Raw genomic sequence first — 26,602 nt, forward strand, 5'->3', positions numbered from 1 at the left:
TGTAACAGCCTTTGTCTGAAATACACGAAACATCGTGAAATATTTCAATAGAAGACATTTAAACAGTCGCTTTATAGGTGTAAAACTGTATGATCCATTTGTTCCACTGACGGTCATACGAATTAACAAAATGAATCTATTCGCGAAAGCAAGATCATGTTTAGCCTCGTAGTGGTGGAAAAGATATGTAGAAGACCCAACCTACAGCCTACCAATTCCTGATATTTCCTTGTGGATCATATGAACAAGGATTCTCTGTGCCGGTTTAGTAGAATTAAATCCTGTAGTTCTGAAGATCAAACACGTGAACAGTATGGCAACAACGATACATTCCAGATAAATTTCGACCAGAAATACGGTTTCAGGGCTAGAATGAACAGATATTTGTTTTCTATTTGATATATCATTCTTAAAATCCAGTAAATATAATAAAACTCAACGTGTCGGAAGCAGTGATCAAATACATTTTATTCAAAGTCGAAATATGCAGTTCCAAAATATACTACTCAAAATTTGATAAGGATCACTAGGTTATATGTGTGTAATTTACCACTAACATAACAAAAGACATAAATTTGACTCAGAAACGTGTTTACACAGGTTATGAATGAAAATTCATGAACGGTATGAACTTTTATGAATACGGAATGCTTGAAATCTGATAACAACACCAAAAGGCATTTCATTACAAAAAGTTAACAGCAAACCAGAGAAAGAATTACACATTTTTGGGGATAGTCCATCATTACACTTAGTCGATGAAGTGTCAATACCGGGTATGGCCTCCCCTTGCATCAATGACGGCTTGACAACGTCAAGCCATGCTGTCAATAAGCACCCGGATGTTTCCAATAGGAAGGTTGTTCCACTCTTCCACGAGGGCGTTTCCGAGCTCTACCAAAGTCGTGGGTTGTGCTCTACGGCGTGAAAGGGCAACCTGCAGCATGTTCCATACATGCTCAATCGGGTTTAAGTCCGGCGAGCGCGCTGGCCAGTCCATACGGACAATTGTCATCTGCTGAAGGTACTCCTCCACCACCCTGGCGCGATGAGGACGGGCGTTATCATCCATCAGGATGAACTCAGGGCCAACAGCACCAGCGTAGGGTCTGACGTAAACATCGAGGATCTCATCCCGGTACCACACCCCCGTCATTGTTCCTCTCTCCAGGACATGAAGATCTGCTCTTCCATCCCTGCTGATTCCACCCCAGACCATGATGGATCCATCACCATAACGGTCATGTTCACTGATGTTGGCATCATGGAAACGTTCAAGTTGTCGTCGCCACACTCGGTGCCTCCTGTCTGTAAAGTCCAAACAATACCTGGACTCATCGGTGAACAGAACTTGAACCCAATCGTTCTGTGTCCAAGTGACATGATCTTCAGCCCAGTCCAATCGCTCCTGCCGGTGTCGAACAGTCAGAGGGATTCAAACACATGCCCTTCTCGAGTTGAGACCTGCATTGTGAAGCCGATTCCGTATCGTCTGAGTCGACACATTCACCACCAAGGTGTTCAGGAGGTCGTTACGTAGGCTGGTTGCTGTCCAGAAGGGATGGCATCGTGCCTGAAGAGCCACAAAATGGTCTTGGCGGTGGGTTGTCGACCTCTGACGACTACTCCCATGTCGGTGTGCTGTTGTACCAAAAGTTTGCTGTCGGTTCCAGGCCCTGTTTACAACACTCTGGCTGACTTTTAGTGCATTTGCAACGTCACGTTTTGAATAGCCAACGTCAAGCATTCCAATACATCTGCCCAGTTGTTCTGTCGTCAGACGACGCCTTACACGTTGAGGGGGCATTGTGTTGATAAACGTAGTGCAAACACTCAAGAGAGTTTGAAATTTTAGAAAGAATCAGACACCGATGCCTGAGTGAAAATCGTGCAATGGTAGCAAAAGCATAAACTGTGATGCGAAACGCATTTCCCATGGCATGAAATGCACGTGCAAGTTTGTTGAAGACGTTTTTGATTTCACTTGGACGCAATATTGCCAGTTATGCAGTTATTAATTTTTTAAACAGAAAAATAACTATGATGCTTATCAAATTTTGAAACTAGCGCTTTCTGGATATTAACATCCATCCTCAGGTAAATACAAATAGTGAATACAAAGCTGTTCGTGTTAGAGAGGTCTCTCTCTCTCTCTCTCTCTCTCTCTCTCTCTCTCTCTCTCTCTCTCTCTGTCTCTCTCTCTCTCTCTCTCTAACTTGTATGTAATGTAGTACCAAAAATATTTGACATGAGAGAGACAGTGAAGCACGTTGTAGCACTACAAAGCCACACACAAGTGGCTTGCACATACATGAAAGGTGAAGATAATGAACATTGATCAATCTCATAACTCCTATAAGGAATACAAATTAAAAAGTTGAATAAACATGGCCCCTGGACACACCAGAGGCGGGATCATCATCAGGTGCCCAGGAGGAGTAAGTATCACCTGTCGACAGGTCATACCCGACATGAGCATGAAAATTTATCAAATAACACAATAAGATAAGAATAAAAATAAAAACTAAAATTGTTAACACTAGAGACCGCATAAAAGGAATAAAGAGTAACACTAAAAAAACCAGCATACAATAACAATAAAATCAATAGCAACAACTAAACACCCCGGATACAAAGAATACACACTGCATTAATAAACTGCATAAAGGGAACACTGCAGATGATTGTTTTTTTTTTTCGTTTTTAATTTTCTGTGCCAGATATATATATATATATATATATATATATATATATATATATATACATATATATATATATATATATATATATATATATGCTGTAAACTAGTTGTCTTTGAAAAGAGCAGTCTCTGAGTGAATTCATCATCTCTTTCATGCTCTTTAAATTGACTCATCAATACATGATCATTTGATGTCTTTTGAATTTACAGTATAAAAATAATGATTGTTTTCATTAGCATTTCTTTAAAAGAGCAAGATTACAGAATGCAAACTATTGTTTGTTTTGCGTCCCTTCTAGAAGTTTTTACTCATATTGACACGTCACCAGCTGTGAGTGCAGTCCTATGCTTAGCGCTCATTAATCTGGGCCGAGATTCGGCTAGGCTGGATATTTGGACTGACGTCTTCACCAAACCGCGGAACAGTGAGGTTCCATTAACGTGCCAATGCCTACCATGACAAAGGACCTCCATGTTAGAGGTCATATCTCAAAGACCCGCGATTCTCACTTCTATATGCCGAACGTTTGGTGAAGAAGCAAACACTACCTATATGTACGTAATAAGTTTGACGCGGCCATGACACGAGCGGGGCTCGAACTCACGACCTTCCTCCGAGTTATGAAGCGAGCTCTCTACCACTGATCTACCGCGGATGCAAAGTTAAATACAGTGTACAAAGTATATATGTAGCTATGTTAAACAAATCTATACCTTCCAAAGGTTATTAATCACTACTTACATAAGACTGACGATGGAGACTTGAATTGTTTTGGAGGGCAAAGATTAGGATCTCCTGTGCAGGTCTTCTCATCTAGGTTTCCTTGATAGTCGTTGTAATACGGACATTTACCTGTGATATTGGATTATGGAATATGGCACATGATGTTTTGTTTGTGTTTTAGTCACGAGAATAAACCAAACATCATCTACGAATTGTCACCAATAACTTCAGTTCTGAACGCAATAACCACACACTTCATTTCTATTTTGATTAGTCAATATTTACATTCACTGAACCTTTCCTCTTATATTTCCTTTGATTCATCATGAATACGTTTGTTGCTAAGTAGTTCGATCCAGTTTGATATGCATAACCATTACCAAATATGGAGTGTTGTCAAGGTCAACGGGGGAGTTCGCTCTTTCAATTAAAGTAACGAGTGGGTCAACGATATGGTATTTTATCACTTAAATCTAGTCTATATTTTCAAAAAAATACATAACAATATAAACAATAAAATGTCTTTCTTTGTTGTTTTATCGGCTGATGAAGGTAGTAAGCATCGCAGAACAAATAGTAACCCGCCTTAGCAGCTTATGAATTCTTTTTTGGCGGAAGTGCCTACTGCAATTGTTTGGATGGCCTACGTCACAGAGATCATTCAGTCATTTTCTGTGATACTCTATAAACGGAATTTTCTCAAACAAAGGGCATGCAACTCGGTAATTAAATCTGGATTCCGAATCTAGAGTACAAATTCCTGCCGATCCCGAACGCCCTGTACGCATCTGAGAACAGGTACAAGTTGCAAGAACTCACACCACCTTTGTAGATAGAGTGGTATGAAAATGTGCGTTAACTATAAAACTCCAAGAGACGAAATATTTCAAAAGAAAATGTATATTGTGACAAAAGTGCATTTAGTATGTGTTTCAACGACACCTGCTACATTTAAACAAAACATGACGAAAATGAAAACCAGATTTATGTTTAAATGTAACATGGATAGAATGATTGATTGATTGTATCTTGCTTAACATCTCGCTCGACAATTTTTCACTCATATGGAGACGTCACCAAGAACGGTGATTCTTTAGAATGAATCATAGAATAAAATATAATTCATCATACGGAATGAATGTATTCCCCATGATATATCAATAAAGTCCAACGTGAGGAAAATTTGTTTGGCGCCGAACACAGGCCAATATTTTGTAGCTTTTCATAGGCAAAGGTGACGTCTCCATATGACCCATATGACTACTATAATATCGAAAAATATTGTTTGCTTGATATCTGAGAATCATTTGACAGTACGTAGACTTGAGACAGTGGTTGGATACCCTTCTTGATTTTCAAGTCACAAGATCAAACGCCAAGTTGAAGTATAATTTTGTACTTACAAACATGCTTCCGCTTATCAGTAGTTTGATTATTGTATAAATATACCTGTATGTATACTGCAAGGTTTCTTACATTATACATCAAACTGAAAATGGCTAGAACAATTTCCAGGCCTAGGTCCATGTCACCATCGGTACAGCACTTAAAAGAATTCAAAGGTTTAAAAGGGGCATACTTCATATATTTCAAATTTTTCGACAGAGAGGAAGATGGACAGACGAACAGACAGAACGTGATCAGAAAAGCTTATCTGAGCCTTCGATTCAGGCGAGCTAAATGGTGCCCAATCTGTGTGCACGTTTAGATCATACGACTGCAAATTGAAACATTAGGATGTTTGCATCTTCCTTTACAAGAATCATTGCTATCAGAATAGGCTATATCATACTTTAGATATGTTTACCGTCTATCTCTCAGTCTGTTAATCATTATAACTATAACCCCCTCTTTCCTCCAAATACTCGTAACATAAGACAGAATAGACTGATACATAGGTGTACATACATAGAAATTTAAAATACAGGTTCGAATAAGTGATAAACAATTCAGATTTTGCAGCGATTTATGGGGTTATTTTATTGATATGACTCAAACATGACTTCTTGTATTTACAAGGAAGCTTTGCTTGTAAATAGTTACGAAAGTATTTCTTTGTCAGTTAAATAAGGTGAGTTACAATGCGTTTTCTTATGACGATATATTATAACTTTTGGTTAATATTCAGGTTCGACAAATAGCTTATCTGGTAGATTTTTGGGGTTTTCGTTATACGTATCAAACTCAACCGACAGAACACAGAGAAAATTGTGTTTCCACGACACAAACTACACAACAGCCACCATACCCGTCATCCTTGACATCAGCTAAATTTTTATCAATTTACGTAAGTATCTGTTCATTTTGATTTTCCCATTACCTTGATTGGCGGGTTTTTGAATGATTACTAAATTTTTTTTTACTATTCCTGGGTAATACTTCAACCATATAGGTAATACTTTGAACACGATCGTCTAATATTACACTGTAAAAAAGTCAATCGTCTAAGTAGTACAAGATATAGTTTCTGGCTCAATTGAACGTTTACACACTCAACAAGAGACCCACATGCCTTATCGGTCACCTGAATACTAGTGAAAAAGTATCACTACTTCCATGGGCTATGAAATCTAGAAAACAATTTCCTGTTCTGAATATCTAAGCTAAATTATAATGTTCAGCAACAATATAAAACAAGATGTGTTCTTAAATTTTCACTGCCCTCAAAAGTGCATACACTGATGAAAGGATTTAAATAATAGGTGTATTAACATTAAAACATTTGCAAGTATGCATTTAAATTTTATACAGTATCGGCAAACTTACGCATAAATACTATTTACGAAGTTTGGCCCTACCCTGGGATCAGAACCCTTACTCTGGGGATCATCAAATTTACAATTTTTGGTAAAAGACTACCTGCTCTATCCATTTAATTTCACTTTAGTATAAATAGTGTTAATTAAAGAAGTTGTTATTCAAGTGTTTTACACATAAAACCTATATAACAAGTTTGGCCCCGCCCTGGGGTCAGAACCCCTTACCCCGGGGATCATGAAATTTACAATTTTGGTAGAGGCCTTCCTGCTCTACATCATTATGCATTTAGTTTTTCTTACACGTGTGCAGTTCTTGAGAAGAAGATTTTTGAAAATTGGTCAATTTTGGGCAGTTTTTGCCCCGCCCCTAGGACCCCAGGGGTGCTGGAGGCCTGAAATTTACAATTTATGTTCCCCTTGTTCCAAATATGTTTCATAACATATTTGAAAAGAATTGAAATGATAGTTATCAAGAAGAAGTTAAAAATGTCTATTGTTTACACATTTGATAACTGACCATTTTGGCCCCATACCAAAACGCCTACCCTCGGGACAATCAAATTTCCAATTTTGGTAAAGGACTATCTGCTCTTTCTAAATATCTATTTACTTTCAATTTAGTATCAATAGCACTCATAAACACTATATAACAAGTTTGGCCCCGCCCTGGGGTCAAAACCCCTACCCCGGGGATCATGGAATTTACAATTTTGGTAGAGTCCTTCCTGTTCCACATCACCATGCATTTACTTTTTCTTACACGTATGTAGTTCTTGAGAAGAGTTTGGAAAATTAATCAATTTTGGGCATTTTTTGCCAGCCCCTAAGACCCCAGGGGTGCTGAAGTCCTGAAATTTACAATGTATGTCCCCCTTGTTCCAATGATACTTCATACCAAATTTGAAAAGAATTGGACTGGTAGTTATCAAGAAGTTAAAAATGTTCAATTGTTAACACACGACGGACGAAAACCGAGTTTGATTTGAATCTCTCATATATCAATGCATGTCTTGATTCCCTTCAAATCGAAGTGTATGACTGGAAAATAACTTGATGCATATTAGCTTATAAACAGCGAAGTCAGTTATGTTATGCAGTTGAATAAATTTCAATAATTTTCATTCGTGAACCACGTGATCAGAATTCATTGACGTACCTTTTGCTATCCAGAGAATGGAGAAACAGCTAAGCCCCAACACGTCATTGTCATCTGGCAAGCAATGAATGACCCGGTCATTTTCTAGACATTTCTGATACACCTCCACTGGGATATCTGCCAGCGTGATGTCGGTGCAGGACTGAACCGGGTAAAAGTTTTCTCGTCCGTGAATTATGTGTACTAAGAGGAGTAGGATTCGTATGTCTATAAAAATCAACTCTTTATTTTAATCACACAACTCAACGTGTATTCTGGAAGGTCACTCATTTAATTCCAGATATTTTAGAAATGTAAATGTTTTGAAACGAATCGTCAACATTAATCACAGTGATAGAAGTGAATCTTTTCCAAACATTACAGATAAAGAGGGTTGTGAGACATCTCTCAGCACGACATTCATTTCACACGTCACTGCACACACATGCGCAGTTTATGTGTATGTTAGAAATCACTTTCTAAACGCTAGCCTTTCCTTTACAGGAACACTATGACGTAAAAGGTGTCGTCGTTCTGTCGATGTTCATGACTTCATTTATTTAACAACACGTCATCAGATTAAGTATGATAGCTCAGCGTACAGTGTGATAGAATGGCTGTGTGGTGTATATTGAAAGATATGTAATGCAATGGCACAAATGTTTTTTAAGAATGAATGTATTTTACGCAGCAGATTTTGTAAAGATCTCAATATTGTCAATTTGATGACCGTATGTCTATCTTAAATGTATTTGTTTATTGGTATGTTATTTTTATGTTCCTTCTGATATATCATTTAACCTCTCTTTTGAACATTTTGCACTCGTATAGAGACGCCATCAACTTAAGGTGAAGTGCCAAAATGTATACCTCTGCTAATAGATAACGACATGTACAATGTAAGTAAACCACTGATCAGTTGACGTGTTCGTACCTGACCGTGTACAAGGTAAGCTTCTGTCTATTTCTACAGTTATGATAAGTTCTATAAATTATTGGGTACATCCTATGTTATCCTGGTGAACGTTAAACAAGTACATTTTACTACTATACAGGTTAGTGGTTTCAAAAGCAGGATTTGAATGGGAACGTCATCGATATTTGTACTCAAGTTCGGCATTCCTTCACTAAATAAATCGAAAGAAGGTAGATATTTTCTATGAAGTGAAAAATGCTTTACATTTGTATGTAAGTGATACAAGACGAAGTTAGCCTATCATATCAGATACAGAACTAGCACGAGCCGCGTAGCGGCGAGTGTTCCGTCCCGTAACTGACATAATAGACCATCGGAGTCTTGTATCTTACTTAAAACATTGTTCTATCTAAAACAGTATTCCTCATAATATTGGCCTGCTCTTAATAATACTGGACTATGTTCAGTACAGTATGAAAAATAAAGTACTGTCAAGACAAAGAACTGACGTCACAACAATGTTTTAAGTTTATGTACGTATCAGCTATACCTGTATAGAAGATTGAGACTTTCCATTTTAATGCACAGACCTGAAAGATATAAATATATGACAATATCAAAATGTTATAACACACCTATATGAAAAGCACTGTGTAAAAAATAGCAAATGTGACATCCAGATTAAGGATAAATGAACTAGATATAACTTCCAGGTCAAAGGATAAATTAACTAGATCTAACTTCCTGATTAAAGGAAAAATGAACTAGATGTAACTTACTGATTAAGGATAAATGAACTAGATGTGACTTCCTGATTAAGGATAAATGAACTAGATGTGACTTCCTGATTAAATGATGAATGAACTAGATGTGACTTCCTGATTAAGGATAAATGAACTAGATGTGACTTCCTGATTAAGGATAAATGAACTAGATGCGACTTCCTGATTAAACGATGAATTAACTAGATGTGACTTCCTGATTAAGGATAAATGAACTAGATGTGACTTCCTGATTAAGGATAAATGAACTAGATGTGACTTCCTGATTAAGGATAAATGAACTAGATGTGACTTCCTGATTAAATGATGAATGAACTAGATGTGACTTCCTGATTAAGGATAAATGAACTAGATGTGACTTCCTGATTAAGGATAAATGAACTAGATGTGACTTCCTGATTAAGGATAAATGAACTAGATGTGACTTCCTGATTAAGGATAAATGAACTAGATGTGACTTCAAGATTAAGGATAAATGAACTAGATTGTTCTTTGATTCTGACTTTGTTCTCACAAACTGATTTTTAAAATCTATTGTCTGAAGATTGTACTCAACAAAACTGGTTTTCTTTTTTGGGTGAATGACGGTACATGAAGGGTGTTCGGAAAGAATCTTTTCGATAAAACAAAACATTGATATCCCACGTTCCTTTCTGGGAACCCTAATAATATGATACTGACACGTAGGCCTATAACTGGTATAAAAACAGAAGCCGCAGCGCTAATTTAGCATTTAGTCCGGGTGCCTGGAAGAAATGGATTCAGATGATTGAAAAGTACATGAGTTTGTGGTAAGATTATTCATTATTTCTACAAATTCTCCTAAATATATTTAAAAAAATTTCACAGTTTTTATTTTGTTTCTTTCATTTTTGTTGCATACAAATTTCTTTTTAATCATTTGTAGCCCCAGCAGTGGAAAATGCAATGCATTATATCTCAGACCAAAAATCGCTCCTAAGTGGAATGTATGGTACGACGACGTCCCAGTCGGAGTACATCAACTGCAACAGATTGTGGCCAAAATGTGTAGAGAGGCAGGATTTGATGGGGGTTTTTTAGTTATTTTTCTTTTTTTACAAATCACTCTCTTCGGGCTACTGCCGCCACACGCCTATATGCTACGGGTGTTGACGAGCAACTTATAGCGGGAAAAAGTTGGTCACAGGTCATCTGCGATTCGCAACTACAAACGCACCTCTGATGAACAATTACAGAGTTTAAAGTGATTTGATTCATAAACCGTCCACAGTGTCCTCGCCGGAGCCGAAAAAAGTGAAGCTCAATGAAAGTGTTTCCTTTGGATCGGGAAAAGAAATAAACATCACTGCCGGGGATGTAACAGTGAATTTGCGACTTTAATGTACATGTGTTTAAATGAATGGTTGTGACATGGATTTATAACTGTGGTGCCTAAACGATTTCATATACAGTAAAATTGGATTCTACACGAAACACTCATTTCGTATAATTTACTGGAATATTTCACACCTTGAATATTGTATTTGATAAATAATGTTTTCTCGCACAACGAAGAGTAGTCTTTATTCCTGGGTTTTACCGTCAGTCCAATATTTCATTGTGTATGCCATTAAAATAGATAGCCTTTGAAGTTACATATTTCATCAATAATAGGTCCGAAATACCCAAGGAATTGAACATTTAAAAATACAAGAAGGGGGTACCGGAAGAGGTACTACTAAACAGAGTACGTTAGAGTACTTTAGAGTACGCTAGTAAAATTTCAATATTTAATGCAATTCAATTGTTTATTTGTATGTATACCACTTAAATAAAGATGATTATAAAATAAAAGTGCAATACTTGTCAAAAGTATTTGGTATTTTAGCGATATTTTGACCAGAAAACATTAGATATATTGAAGATTTACGGCATCCCGATCCCGATTATTAGTAGTTTGTTTTGAAAAAGTATAATGAAAACAAACACAATATATTCCAGATATACATTTAATAGGTTAAACTAAAGTAAGAACATCTACGAACAGCAGTTAAATTGCATTAAATTATGAAATGTTACTAGCGTACTCTAAAGTACTCTATCGTACTCTGTTTAGTAGGAGAGGTATCGGAAGTCCTGTCCACAAGCACCTGTGCATCAAAACTGAAACGTTCAGCACTTACAACAAATAGCAAATTAACGGATTAATATGATTTATGAAATTATTTTTGTGCGTATGATCCTAATAACGTAATGTCCCATACCCTTTCAATTTGAAAATCCATTTTCATTCCGAATTGGGGAATTCCGAATTTCTGACTAGGCTATTGCGCATGCGGTTCGTCGAATTACCCAAATGGAACCCAAAATGGACCCAAATGGAAATCAAATGGACCCAAATAGAAATCTAAATATGAATTATATAGATTAATGATGAAATGGAAATCTAAATATGTATTAGGGATCGATCAATATTTATTGGGGAGCTGGGACCGGTGCAAAATGTAATAGTACACACATTTATTTTGACTTGCATACTGATAGGACTCCAACTTTTTTTTTTATATTTTCAACACTGATAGGACAGCTATATTTTTTTGCAAATGTAGCAAAGAGCAAAAAATATAATATAAAGTATTTCAAACTTTTAATTCAACTATCTTTTTTAAAAATAATAATACTGAATTGTGTGCATGCTTTATTTCATGTCCAAGTTGAATATACTAAAGGCAATTTGCAATAAGATACTGGACCTTTGATATTAATTAAAACATGTAGTCATTTTTAAAATCACAAAAGAAGTATTCAGCTGTGAATAAAAATGCAAAAATTTCATGTAAGTTTTGCATGGAGGGATTTCAATCATAGAAAATAAAAATGGTTCACCAGTCATAACTTGAAAGATACAGACCTAACTTAAGTCTAAAAACATCTTTAATAATTTGATAGTTTGCCATTACAACCTATCACTGCATGGGTCAAATGCTGTGTGAATTGTTTCATACCGAGTGTTAAACCGTTATTGGCACACTGATTTTGACTACGAATAACTCCGTTTACCTGATCAAGATGTAAGGCTCACAGAGATGTGACCGGTCGACAGAGGATCCTTACTCCTCCTAGGCACCTGATCCCGCCTCTGGTAAATCCAGGGGTCCGTGTTTGCTTAACTTTCTATTATGTATTGTTTATAAGAGTTATGAGATTGATTTCTGTTAGCTATCTTCACCTTTCATAGAGAATACTGAGATGTGAAAAATACTTATAAGTACATGAGACAACAATGCAGTAAAACAGTAATTAAAAATATGCAAAATGTAGCACTTTAAACAAGAATTTAACAAAAAGAAAAAAAAATAAGATGAAAATAATGAGATTTGTAACACTAGACAGTAGACAAATTACTGAACAAACGTGACAAAGTAAAGGAAAGTTTCTCAGGAACTTGAATCCTTCAGCTGATATAACTGGAGAGACAATCATGAAGAACTCCAGAGTTTTTTAGAATGAAGTAAAAATGGTGTTTAATCATACATAAATATTTATTTCTTGGAATAGGACACCCACTTTTTAAGTACACATCTGATATAGGACAGCAACGTTTTTGTATTCTTTAGAAGATAGAACATAGGGTCTTTAAAAAATGGAAATATAGAATATGCACTGTTCCTCCCACCCCAATAAATATTGACCAATCCCTTAGTCTACAAAGAGTAATAATGAGTTTACATATGGAAATAAATAATTATGAATTGATGCATGAATTTAATTATTTGTATTTGAACATTTCATAATATTAAATAAAAAGATATTCCTTTCTATATCAAAGTGTATACAGATATCATAATGTATATAAAGATGAAGTTGTGTGCAATATATGTAAAATTTATTGTATTTCATATTGAAGTATATAGATATCATATATAAAAATTAATTGTGTACAATATATGTGAAATTGTCGTTTTTATAATATCCTCTAATTTTTGCATAAAAAAGAATCGCCATGTATTAGGAGTAAATTGCATTGACCAATAAGAAATCAAATCATTGTGTTTGAGAACATAATTATGAGACCTTTACATTTAAAAAACACTAGTTTTGACGAAGATTCTTTTCTTCCTGATTATTCTTTCTAAAGGTAAGTCTGTTTTACGTAAAGAATATCGATTATGCATAATTCTTCAGAAAATAAGAAATTGTCCACGTTTCTCTTTTGTATATTGTGTTTAGAGTACACAGATTTAAGAGAACGATTTACACAATGTACGTGCAAGTTTTGCAACCTTTTTAAATATATTTAGGATTCTAATCTCCATTGGCATGATTTTGAAACAGATTCCATGTATATGTGTGAATTCCCAGTCTATCTCATCGCTTTTTGATTCATGTAATCGTTTCACGCTTTTTGTAAGCTTTAGAGATTGGCCTTCTACCGGTATAATAAAATGAATGGGGGGGGGGGGGGGGTAGTAATATCCATACTTCAGGTGCCTGTGAAAACGTCTAGTCTCCGTAGGATAAAACAGGGGAAAACCCCAAACAAACACAAAACATAAACAAAACAAAAACATAACAAAAACAACAATCAAAAAAAAAAAAAAAAATAGATTAAAAAAAAAGAGAGAAATAAAATGTCACGCATATGGATGTTAAAAAGTTGGCTGTAAATAGTATGTATTTGGTAGATCCAATAATTCAATGTGCTTTTGTATGGTGCTTTATATATATAATGCATGTAAGGTTGTTTTGTTGTAAATGTAAAACTTATACGGTACCAATTTTGATAATATTTGTTTTGATGTATAATAGGTATTACGTAAAGTTTAGTCATTCATATGATTTATTAATCAATAAGTAGCTTTATCTACATAGTGCATGTTAAATACTTTTGTTGTAAATAATATGTAGTCTTATTGATTCCAAGCATACATGCATTTGATTTTTATTAGCTCCATCCATGTAAGAAGTTTTGTTGTAAATAGTATGTATAGTAGTTCCATTTATTCAATTGTTTTTGTATGTAATAAGTTCTTCAATTTTTAACTTATTTTGAATTCCAATTTAATTTAACAAATTAAAAGTTTTTAAAAAATATTCCTTATTTCGATTGATAAAAATTCCTCTATAGACATATTCTGTTTTTATGTCTGTTGATAACGGCTAACAATCCCACTGTATGATAATTTATTAGTATTTCTTTCTATTATTACGTAAGAAATTTTCCACAAAGCATAGGTATAAGTTTGTAAAGCGTACTTCGATAAATAACTAGTATACTTTTTTAAAGGTCGATATGTAAGTTAGTCATATAAGGTAGCAATTATATGTTCCATTTGACCTCCATTTGGGTTCATTTGGGTCCATTTGGGTAAATGGACGCACCCTTGCGCATGCGCTAATTCTGACACTTTCTTCATATAACATGGCACAGAGTTTGAAAGTCTTTTTCGGAAGTAGGCCTAATATTCATCATGTTGTTAGTGGATTATTTCACTGAAAGTACATTTTTAAATAAACGGATCATAAATGCCCTTTCAAGATGGATATCCTGCAACATTTCTTTTAAATGCAGTTTCACATACAGAACAAGCATGAGAATGTGGTTATAAAATTGATCTCTGTAGGTCGGTTAGCTCGAAGTATAAATTAGTGGTATCGATAGGTTAAATGTTTCGGGACAATTTAATTTGCATGTTATTTATTCAAATGGTTTATTACAGGCACTCGATCATCGTATTTCATATTGACAAGTCAAGCTCAACTGTATTACATTGTGCAGTTTTAAAATAAGTAAGTTTTATTTAAAGTCAACACTGTATACAATCGTAACAAATGACATGGGGTCTACAGAGTTCTTAAATCGACTATCACAGACAAAATAAAATATCACAAGGTAAGCATGCAAAAAACACATGTAACAGGAAGGGAGAAAATGCAACGGACCAGACCGGGATTTGAACCCGGACCCCCCTGAATCTCTAGTCAGGTGCTCTACCAACTGAGTTAACTGGCCATCGGCGATCGAACCCGGCTGACCGCTACATTTTTCCCTCCTTAAATGTCTTCACACCTGAAGACATCAACCCAGGATCTTTATTCCCTGGCAAACATTTTCACCTATCAGTTCCAGGGGATGGTTCATGGCACCAAATGTAACAGGAAGGTAGAAAATGCAACGGACCAGACCGGGATTCGAACCCGGGCCCCCTGAATCTCTAGTCAGGTGCTCTACAAACTAAGCTAACTGGCCATCGGCGATCGAACCCAGCTGACCGCTACATTCATATATACATATTTACATGCATATACTGTATGGCTAGACAGTATATGAATCAATGATGATCAACAAAATAATGGAATAGTAATCAGATTCCACATTCCACATCATACTAATTCATGCTTGCAGATATTCATTGATATTTGGTACCTAGCTTTGCAATAAATAGTTACAGATCAAGTTCGAATTTCATCTCAGTCCGTTGATTTTTCAGTTATTGCCCCTAAACTTAGAAAAATAGCATGAATTATCAGTTTTCCGAACTTTTTTTGGTTGTGCTTGCAGATATTCATTTGATATTTAGTACCTTACTTTGCCATAACAAGTTACAGATCAAGTTCGAATTTCGTCTCGGTCCGTTGATTTTTCTTATGGCCCTTGAACATAGAAAAATAGCATGAATTTAAATCGAAGTTAATTTTCTCTATAGAAAAGAGTGCCACACTCATTAAAACGTCTAGCATAGTAATACAACAATATAGCTAAATCATTCATGATCACCTACATGCCACAGTTTATTGACTTGGTTAAAGACCTAATTAAACCTAATTATAAATCTCTCTCTTTTTTTCTCCTGGTCTAGTCTCTACTCGAATAGAAGTTGATTTCCTATCCTGGTTCCCCAATTTTTCCTTTTACCATAACCTACATAATGAACTTTGAATAATTTTGTGGTACAGTCATTTTTGCAACCGGTAGGGGACTGTATTCCCATGTAATACTCTCAAAATGCTTGTTTTGTTTGCTTTGTTGAAAAGCGGATCAGCAATGAAATACTCCCCCTTTCCCCAGTGAGAAATATATTTGAAAATGAACAGGACAATGCTTACTTGGTAAATCATTAATTCGAATATAATATCTTTCTTTTAATCTATTTTAGAATTTTTCGATCACCATACAGAGAAAGATGATTTACAACAGTGATTAGCGCACAAGTAGATCTAGATACTAATTGACAACAAGAAAACAGTATGTGTATCAAACCGAAGTATCTTATTGTACATTTGATCTTCTATTCCATAGAAGGCTGAAAACAGTGCTGCAATGTAAATTTAGAGAGAGAAGAAAAAATAGCTCAGGCTTCTGGTTCTCAAGGGGGTGTGTCCCCAGACCAAACCAGGTTATACAAAAATAACCTGCGTTCCTCAATTGGAATTTGACCAATCAGAGACAAGGATACAAAAAATATTAAATTATATATATATATATATATATATATATATATATATATCACAAAGCCAATAGAGTATACTCAACTAATTTCTCTCAGGAGTGTGTCGAATATTGCTTAGTTACACATGTACTCTAAACAATATTCATATACTCCTGAAGAATTGAAGAAACTAGTTGAGTACACTCTATCGGCTTTGTGATATATATATTTTTTTTATTATAATACTACTTGTGTAGATCTGTTTATACCTATCTCTGGATGATATACATAACACACACACACACACACACACACACACACACACACACACACACACACACACACACACACTTATATATCTATACCTGATCCCACCTCTGGTATATCCAGGGGTTCGTGTTTGCCCAACTCTCTATATTGTATTGCTTATAGGAGTTATGAGATTGATCACTGTTCATTGTCTTTGCCTTTCGTGAATACTCGTGTGTGCGAGACATCTAGTTTCAATTTTCAATGAATATATTTACTTAAGGAATATTCTATCAAAGATATGCAGGTGGAAAAAATGTATTTCAGTCTTATCATGCTCATTGTAGAGAACAGAGGATCCCTACCCTCAATGGTTTCCTTTAGATTGACCTGATGCCAGTGTCTATAAATCCTACATCTGAGTCATGGCTTCAAGTAAGTTTTTAAAAAAGAAATTAAAGTTTGTAACATATATATGTTAGTCATCAGTTCTTAGCCTGAATTATTTAATCTGAGATTCCTCTGACCATTTACCTCCACTTATATATATATATATATATATATATATATATATATATATATATATATATATATATATATATATATATATAACTACAAGTAAGAGTCGGGGGATGTCAGGTTAGCCTGAGCTGAAGACTTATTAAAATTGTCATTTACTGCTTTTTGAATTTCTACTTCCTCTCCAAAATTAAGAAGCCAAGTTCAAAACCAAAATTACCATATTGTAAATAAAGGGGATGAAAGGTCTACACAGAAAATGAGTATTAAAAACAAATATTGAATATTATATCAGCATAAAATATATTCCCATGACCAATACTCCATTTCAATCTTCATTAACTCTAGTGTCAGTCTATTGTCTAATATTAATGGATGGGTTTAAACACGGATGCTACACTTTTATAGATTTCAGTAATTAATAGTCATAAATATTGAGGGCCATTTACACATGTTAGATGATTCTGGAAATCCTTAAAAAGTCCTCATTTCCCCTGTCAATTCCTATTTTTTAAAAATATATTTCTATTTTAGCAATTTTGAAAATGCATTCAAGCTAAATTTGACCAATGAATTCATGTTTCAAGCTGTTTATTGCTTTTGGCTTTGTGATAAAGATGTGTCAGACTATTTAGGTTATTGCCAATAATAGCTGGAAGACACCCTTCCTGCATGGAGAGTATTTTTTGTGAGTTTCTTTTATTATCAAAATTGTAAGACCATGTAAATGTCTAAAGCTGCCCTAATTTAGTTATGAAATTCCAAATTTTAGCCCTAAATTTTCTTAATTTTAATCCTAAAATAATCCCTATGTTGTCCAAGAGTGCTGGACAGCCTGTTGAAAGTACCCATCAGGATGAGTATCTGACATCATATGGACTTCACGTACGACCTATAGTAGGGGATGGGAATTGTTTCTTTAGGTCTGTTAGTCTTGCGCTCTATAGAAAACAACATCATCACCAAGAGCTACGAAATGCAGCAATACATGAAACTGATCAAACTTTGGATACCTTTCATATGTTTTCTTTCATTCTAATGGTAATCTTATGACTTATCTAGAAATTCAACTGGAACTAAATAATTTTAGGCAGTTAAGCACTTTTCCAGGACAGTAATCAGTTTCGGCAATGTCTAGGCATTTTGGGATCAATTTATTAGTAACTGTTGGTGGTGATCAGGATAATCAAGTTGTGACTCTTGAACATGACTTTGGAAACTCAAATTCTGGAATTCATTTGCTTTGGACGAGAGTAGGGTTGGGCATTATGAAACTGTGACTGAAACATCACCACCAGACAATTAGAGAGAACCATTATCATAAGGATTCAAAAGCAATTATTGCTGAAATTTTGACCATTCTGCATGTAAGAAATTTGACAAGGTGGACAAAACAAAAATGGAACTTAAAAATGATAAATAAGATAGGTATTCCATTTTATTATCAGATATACATGCATGTCTATTCCTTTCAATGTCATGCATAATGCAAGAATGGATAATGTCAACCATACTCTTAGACAGACTCAATGGGGAAGGGTATTTGGAAAATATTTTGTGTAGTTTAATCATGTTCAGTTTTATCTAACAGTTTGTAAGACTAGGTAATATATACATGTAATTGTGCCAGTTAAAAGTTTTGATTCAGTTTGTTTTATTGTAGGTATTTGTGTACTGCCTGTCTATCAATGTAAATGTTTATTGCTTCAAAGATTTCAAGGATGCCATTCTAGCAGTATGTGTTATTAAATTTCATTTTTTTAACTGATTGACAATTGTAACAAGCACTAAGTCAGTCCAGTAGTAGACTCACAATGGCAGATGAGCTTAGCCGGCAGCTCTATGCCAGTGTCTCATTGCAGAATTGTCAATGAATTCATGATTAGACAGACAACAGAAGTCAGATCATTTGTTGATTATTAATATTCTATTAATGTAGTTCCACCTTCCTGTGATGTCGTAAGATTTCACAAAGTCAATGATTTAATTTTAAAGATTCATGCATGACAGGGACATACATTTTGTTGGAGTCCTTTTCAATAGTTATTGTAAAAAATCTTGTAAACCATAAAATATTTCAAATGTATGAATAATCAATATTACATGTTTTAAGAATATTGAATACAAGGGTAATAACTCTTGTTTTCATTTAATTATTCATAAAATCCATTATGCGAAAGATTTCCTTTATTTTTCACTAACATTTTGTATATTTTTTAAAGAAACAGTTTCATGAAATTGTTATGAATACTATTGTATCGTTTTAGCCAGTTTTTGTGAAATTTTGATAATGCTAATTAAGGAGAATTGCTATTTTCTGATGTGGATAACCGGTATATGTTTGCTAATTGATAAAAAAAATTCATTAATACTGCAACATACTTATTTTATCATTTTTATTTGTTACTAAGATATATTATTATACGCCCGTATTTAGACGGGACGTATCATGGTACAGCGATGTATGTACGTCCGTCCGTTCGGGGTTTTCTCTTTATAATTTCATTTCCCTTTCACATATGCTGACACTTGCTCTGTAGCTTCTTTGTGGGTCACTCTAGATCATCCTGCAATGTTGATCTATTTCGACCTTTTTTCCAGGAGTTTTGCCCCTTTATTTGAAAATAATTATTATATGGAGGGTACATAACTTATCCGCCATACTCCTCCCACAGTTTCAAGTGAGGACCTTCTTATTTTGTGGAGTGTTTGTATGGGTATTGAAGATGTGCATGTGGGATGGATTTTGATTTTCTACAATTTTTGGGAAAATTACAGGTTGTTGAACTTGGTCTATTTGGAAATTGATATTCTATGGAGGGTACATAATTTGTTTGTCCAAGTCCTCCCACACTTTTCAAGTGAGGACCCTCTTATTTAGTGGAGTGTTTGTATAGGTACTGAAGATGTGCACGTGCGATGGATTTTGATTTTCTACAATTTTTGAGAAAATTACAGGTTTTTGAACTTAGTCTATTTGGAAATTAATATTCAATCAAGGGTACATAATTTGTCCGCCCAACTCCTCCCACAGTTTTCAAGTGAGGACCATCTTATTTTGTGGAGTGTTTGTATGGGTATTGAAGATGTGCATCTGGGGGAGGATTTTGATTTTTTTCCATTTTTGAAAAAATTACAGGTTTTTGAACTCGGCCCATTTTGAGGAAATCTCCATTTTTAAGCTAAGACTTTGTTCACATGAAAGTTTGTCACAGCTTCATGATGTCTGATACTACCTGAAGCAAAGTTATACAAATTATAGCACAAGAAAAACACCCTATGTAAGCATTTCACGGGCGTATTATGTACCTTTTGCGGTACTCTTGTTTGAAGAATCAACGATCAAATGTAAGATTAAACCTATAATTCTAGAAGGGTGGAATTACCTTAACAACTTTGATGTGCATGCTAATATAAAGTTGTGTTTATATTGGAGGATAAAATGTGTTAACATCAAATAATCTCAACAGTCCAGTAATAGACTCGCAGTGTCAGATGTGCTTATTTAGTGTAATGTTGGTGCAGGTTAATTAATGCAAGCGGAAATTTGCAAATACAATTTTTCTCCTATTTAGCTCACCTGAGCTGAAAGCTCAAGTGAGCTTTTCTGATCACCCGTAGTCGGCATCCGTCTGTCTGTCTGTCCGTCTGTCAACTTTTAACATTTTTGACTTCTTCTCAAAAACCACTGGACCAATTTCAACCAAAGTTGGTGCAAAGCATCCTTAGGAAAAGAAATTCTAAATTGTTAAAATAAAGGGCCAGGCCACCTTCCAAGGGGAGATAATCAAGAAAAGGTAAAAATAGAGTAGAGTCATTAAAAAATCTTCTTCTCAAGAACCACTGAGCCAGAAAATCTGAGATTTACATGAAAGCTTCCTGACATAATGCAGATTCAAGTTTGTTCAAATCAAAGCCCCTGGGGGTTCCACGGGGCCGGAATAGGGGATCAAAGTTTTACATACGATTACTTAGGAAAAATCTTTAAAAATACTTTACTCAAGAACCACTGAGCCGAAAAAGCTGAGATTTACATGAAAGTTTCTGACATAATGCAGATTCAAGTTTGTTCAAATCATGGCCCCTGGGGGTATGATGGGGCCACAATAGGGGATAAAAATTTTACATACAAATATATAGACTGAAAATCTTTAAAAATCTCTTTCTCAAGAACCACTGAGGCAGAAAAGCTGAGATTTACATGAAAGCTTCCTGACATAATACAGATTCAAGTTTGTTCAAATCAAGATCCTTGCGGGTATGATGGCGCTGCAATAGGGGATCAAAATTTTACATACAAATATATAAACTGAAAATCTTTAAAAATCTCTTTCTCCAGAACCATTGAGCCAGAAAAGCTGAAATTTGCATGAAAGCTTTCTGATATAATGCACATTCAAGTTTGATCAAATCATGGCCCATGGGGGGTATGATGGGGCTACAATAGGGGATCAAATTTTTACATACAAATATATAGGGAACATCTTTAAACATCTTTTTCTCAAGAATCACTGAGCCAGAAAAGCTGATATTTACACGAAAGCTTCCTGACATAATGCACATTCAAGTTTGTTCAAATTGTTCAAATCAAGGCCCCTGGGGGGTACGATTGGGCCACAATAGGGGATCAAAATCTTTACATACAAATACATAGGAAAAATCTTTAAAAATCTTTTTCTCAGGAACCACAGAGCCAGAAAAGCTGATATTTACATGAAAGCATCCTGACATAATGCACATTCAAGTTTGTTCAAATCATGGCCCATGGGGGTCGGATGGGGCCAGAACAGTGGATGAAAGTTTTACATACAAATATATAGGAAAAATCTTCTTCTCCAGAACAACTGAAGCAGAAAAGCTGAGATTGACATGAAAGCTTCCAGACATAATTCAGATTCAAGTTTGTTCAAATCATGGCAGCTGGGGGTATGATGTGGCCCATAATAGGGGATCAAAGTTTTACATACAATTATATAGGGAATATCTTTAAAAATATTTTTCTCAAAAACCACTGAAACAGAAAAAACTGAAATTTACATGAAAGCTTCCTGACATAATGCAGATTCACGTTTGTTCACATCATGGTCCCTGGGGGTATGATGGGGCCACAACAAGGGATCAAAGTGTTACATACAAATATATGGGGGAAAAAATTCTTCTCCAGAACCACTGAAACAAAAAAGCTGAAATTTACACGAAAACTGCCTGACATAATGCAGATTCAACTTTGTTCACATGAAAGTCCCTGGGGGTATGATGGGGACACAATAGGGGATCAAAGTTTTACATATAAATACATAAAAATCTTCTCCAGATCCGAGGAACCAGAAAAGCTGAAATTTACATGAGAGCGTTCTGACATAATGCAGATTCAAATTTGTTCAAATCAAGGCCCCTGGGGGTATGATGGGGCTACAATAGGGGATCAAAGTTTTACATACAAGTATATAGGGGCAAACTTTAAAAATCTTTTTCTCAAGAACCACTGAACCAGAAAAGCTGCGATTTACATGAAAGCTTCCTGACATAATGCAGATTGATGTTTGTTCAAATCATGGCCCCTGAGGGTACGATGGGGCCACATCAGGGGATCAAAGGTTTACATTCAAATATATAGGGAAAATGTTGTTCTCCAGAACCACTGGGCTAGAAAAGCTGAGATTTACACGAAAGCTCCTTGACATAATTCAGATTCAAGTTTGTTGAAATCATGGCCACTGGGGGTATGATTGGACCACAACATGGGATCAAAGTTTTACATACAAATATATAGGAAAAATCTTCTTCTCCAGAACAACTGAACCAGAAAAGCTGAGATTTACATGGAAGCTTCCTGACATAATGCAGATTCAAGTTTGTTCGAATTATGGCCACTAGGGGTATGATGGGGCCACGACATGGGATCAAAGTTTTACATACAAATATATAGGAAAAATCTTTTTCTTCAGAACAACTAAACCAGAAAAGCTGAGATTTACATGGGAGCTTCCTGACATAATGCAGATTCAAGTTTGTTCAAATCATGGCACCTGGGGGTATGATGGGTCCACGACATGGGATCAAAGTTTTACATACAAATATATAGGAAAAATCTTTTTCTCCAGAACAACTGAAGCAGAAAAGCTGAGATTTACATGAAAGATTCTTGACATAATGCAGATTCAACTTTGTTCAAATCATGGCAGCTGGGGGCATGATGTGGCCCACAGTAGGGGATCAAAGTTTTACATACAATTATATAGGGAAAATCTTTAAAAATCTTTTTCTCAACAACCACTGAAACAGAAAAGCTGAAATTTACATGAACGTTTCCTGACATAATGCAGATTCACGTTTGTTCACATCATGGTCCCTGGGGGTATGATGGGGCCACAACAAGGGATCAAAGTGTTACATACAAATATATAGAAAAATTTTCTTCTCCAGAACCACTGAAACAGAAAAGCTGAGATTTACATGAAAGCTTCCTGACATAATGCAGATTCAAGTTTGTTCAAATCAAGGCTCCTGGGGGTATGATGGGGCCACAATAGGGGGTCAAAGTTTTATATACAGATACATATGAAAAAGTTTCTTCTCCAGAACCACTGAACCAGTAAAGCTGAAAGTTACATGAGATCGTTCTGACATTAATGTAATGGAGATTCCAGTTTGTTCAAATCAAGACCCCTGGTGGTATGATGGGGCCACAACAGGGGATCAAAGTTGTACATACAAATACATAAAGAAAATCTTCTCCAGAACCGAGGAACCAGAAAAGCTGAAATTTACATGAGAGCGTTCTGACATAATGCAGATTCAAGTTTGTTCAAATCATGGCACCTGGGGGTATGATGGGCCCACAGCAGGAGGATCAAAGTTTTACATACAAATATATAGGGAAAATCTTTTTTAAAAAAATTCTCAAGAACCACTGAACCAGAAAATCTGAGATTTACATGAAAGCTTCCTGACATAATTCAGATTCAAGCTTGTTCCAATCAAGGCCCTTGGAGGTATGATGGGGCCACAATAGGGGATCAAAGTTTTATATACAAATATATATGAAAAAGTTTCTTCTGCAGAACCACTGAGCCAGAACAGCTGAGATTTACATGAAAGCTTCCTGACATAATGCAGATTCAAGTTTGTTCAAGTCAAGGTCCCTGGGGGTACGATGGGGGCCACAACAGGGGATCAAAGTTTTACATACAAATACATCGGAAAAATCTTTAAAAGTCTTTTTCTTAAGAACCAAAGAGCCAGAAAAGCTGAGATTTACCTGAAAGCTTCCTGACATAATGCAGATTCAAGTTTGTTCAAATTATTGCTCCTGGGGGTATGATGGGGCCACAATAGGAGATCAAAGTTTTACATACAAATATACATGTATAAGGAAAATCTTTAAACTTTTTCTCAAAAACCACTGAGCCAGAAAAGCTGATACATGTATTTACATGAAAGCTTTCTGACATATTTCAGATTTCAGTTTGTTAAAATCATGGCCCCCAGGGTAGAATGGGGTCACAAGGATTGGGGGTATCAAAGTTTTGCATACAAATATATAGAGAAAATCTTTAAATATGAGCCAAGTGACTCAAGTGAGCGATGTGGCCCTTGGGTCTCTTTTTTGCTTACATTTTTATAAATAACTTTTGAATAGGCCCATAATACTAACTTAAACTAACAGATTTATTAGAGAATATATTCATTTTAATATGATTTGTTTCATTGCTGCAGAATTTCAGTTCAAAATGGGCCGAAACTTTCCTGGTTTCTTGAATAATGTTTTAATGTTTAAACATGTGAATTTTGAGAATATGTGAAAATAAAACTTGTAATAACATACATGCATTTCAAATGTATATTGGAAACCAGGAAGGTATCAGAGATTATCCATGACAAATTTGGTGTCTCAGTTTGATCTCTTCTCTGACTGATGAGGCCCAGGGAGACAAACTTAGATACATAGTCATCAGATCCATTTACCACGAAACTTGGTAGGGCTGTATAACCTTGTGATTTTCATACAGACCCACTTTTCAATTATGATAGGCTGTAGAAAACCACAAGATTTCTATACATCACATAACTTATATACATTACAGAGTTGGTCAATTCTGTAGATCAATATTAGCTATTTAAATCACTTTAAAGGGAAATTTATTTAAAACACCTTATTAAAATGTAATGAACTTGATTATTGCCAATTAAGTTCTCATAAATATCATCTCTACCTCACCACATGGATTTTGCAATATTTGCAGAATTAGTTTTATTATTTAATATAATTTACTATAAATTGTTAAAATGAAAATTGTGCACAAAATTAACAAGACCAAATTTCCTTTACAGAGATAAAGTTCCTGTAAAGACGATAAATGTACCAAATTGATGAATCAACTCCTGCAAGGAAATTTGTTGGGTTTTGTGAAATAAAGGCGTAATATTTTCTCAAGATTAATGGATGTTTTGAGAAGACTTAACACATGTATTCATTATACAGATGTAGTAAACAGTTGTTACTATTGCATACCAGTCAGCATGGACAGAGGTAAAGGTTGCACATGTTCAGTGAAAAGTACATCAAGGAGAATACATTTGGCAGAAATTTCTTTTTTTAATAATATCATCTAAAACATTCAAAACAACTGGATCCTGCATGTACATGAGTATTACACTTGTAAGCTGTCTTGGTTACTGGGAGTACAAGACCAATAGTCTGGTATAATAATTTATAACTAGACTGTTAACAGGCACTGTCCCTTGGTACACCCTGTAATCAAGTCAACAAATCATGATTTCTTTAACTTTTTAAATCATTTTTTTTTTAATTCACATAGCACAATTTTCATTTATGTAAAGTGAAGATAACGAACAGTGATCAATCTCATAACTTCCACAAGCAATACAAAATAGATAGTTGGGCAAACACGGATCCCTGGACACACCAGAGGTGGGATCAGGTGCCTAGGAGGAGTAAGCATCCCCTGTTGACCAGTCACACCCGCCGGGAGCCCTATATACTGATCAGGTAAACGGAGTTATCCGCAGTCAAAATCGGTGTGTCAAGAACGGCTTAACAATCGGTATGAAACACGTCAGACAGCATTTAACCGAATGCGAGGCTGTATTGACGAACTAGATCGTTATAACGACCATAGAATCTGCGAAATGCTGACATCACTCAAGACTGTTGAAACCCCTGTACCATGAACAGCTAACCAATTTTGTTGTAAAGTATCTATGAGTAAAGGGGAACAAAAATTGGGAATTTCATTGACCCTGACTCCCCGGGGGCATGATTATGATAAGAAATGAGCCCTCTACCAAAATTGTGAAATTTATAAACCCTAGGTTTAGGACTCCAGGAGCTAAATTGGTCATATATTGAAAATACGTTATATCTTTGAAAAAACTTATTTAGTTCTAGAGAGCAAGGTGGCA

The 26,602-nt window shown here is 35.3% G+C and overlaps 1 protein-coding gene and 2 long non-coding RNA genes across 3 annotated transcripts in view; 2 read left to right on the top strand and 1 right to left on the bottom strand.

Moving 5' to 3' along the window:
- LOC130047422 (uncharacterized) overlaps window positions 1-8,211 on the bottom strand; it is a 14,658-nt gene extending 6,447 nt beyond the window's left edge. Inside the window, exons 1-4 of the mRNA XM_056142417.1 lie at window positions 8,190-8,211; window positions 7,341-7,547; window positions 3,444-3,554; window positions 1-15 (exon numbers count right to left, since the gene is read on the bottom strand). The exon at window positions 1-15 is cut by the window's left edge and continues 136 nt beyond it. Coding sequence (XP_055998392.1) covers window positions 1-15; window positions 3,444-3,554; window positions 7,341-7,547; window positions 8,190-8,211 — 355 coding nt within the window. The remainder of the gene's footprint in view (window positions 16-3,443; window positions 3,555-7,340; window positions 7,548-8,189) is intronic.
- Window positions 8,212-9,572: 1,361 nt separating this feature from the next.
- LOC130051211 (uncharacterized) lies at window positions 9,573-10,534 on the top strand. Its single transcript, XR_008799615.1, has 2 exons — window positions 9,573-9,808; window positions 9,925-10,534. It is a non-coding gene; the product is annotated as an uncharacterized LOC130051211 (long non-coding RNA).
- A 5,608-nt stretch (window positions 10,535-16,142) lies between these two features.
- Window positions 16,143-25,604, top strand: LOC130051210 (uncharacterized). The gene is made up of 4 exons (XR_008799614.1): window positions 16,143-16,224; window positions 17,005-17,092; window positions 18,840-18,911; window positions 25,511-25,604. It is a non-coding gene; the product is annotated as an uncharacterized LOC130051210 (long non-coding RNA).
- Window positions 25,605-26,602: the final 998 nt, after the last annotated feature.

This window comes from Ostrea edulis, chromosome 1 (assembly GCF_947568905.1).
Source record: "Ostrea edulis chromosome 1, xbOstEdul1.1, whole genome shotgun sequence".
NCBI lineage: Eukaryota > Metazoa > Mollusca > Bivalvia > Ostreida > Ostreidae > Ostrea > Ostrea edulis.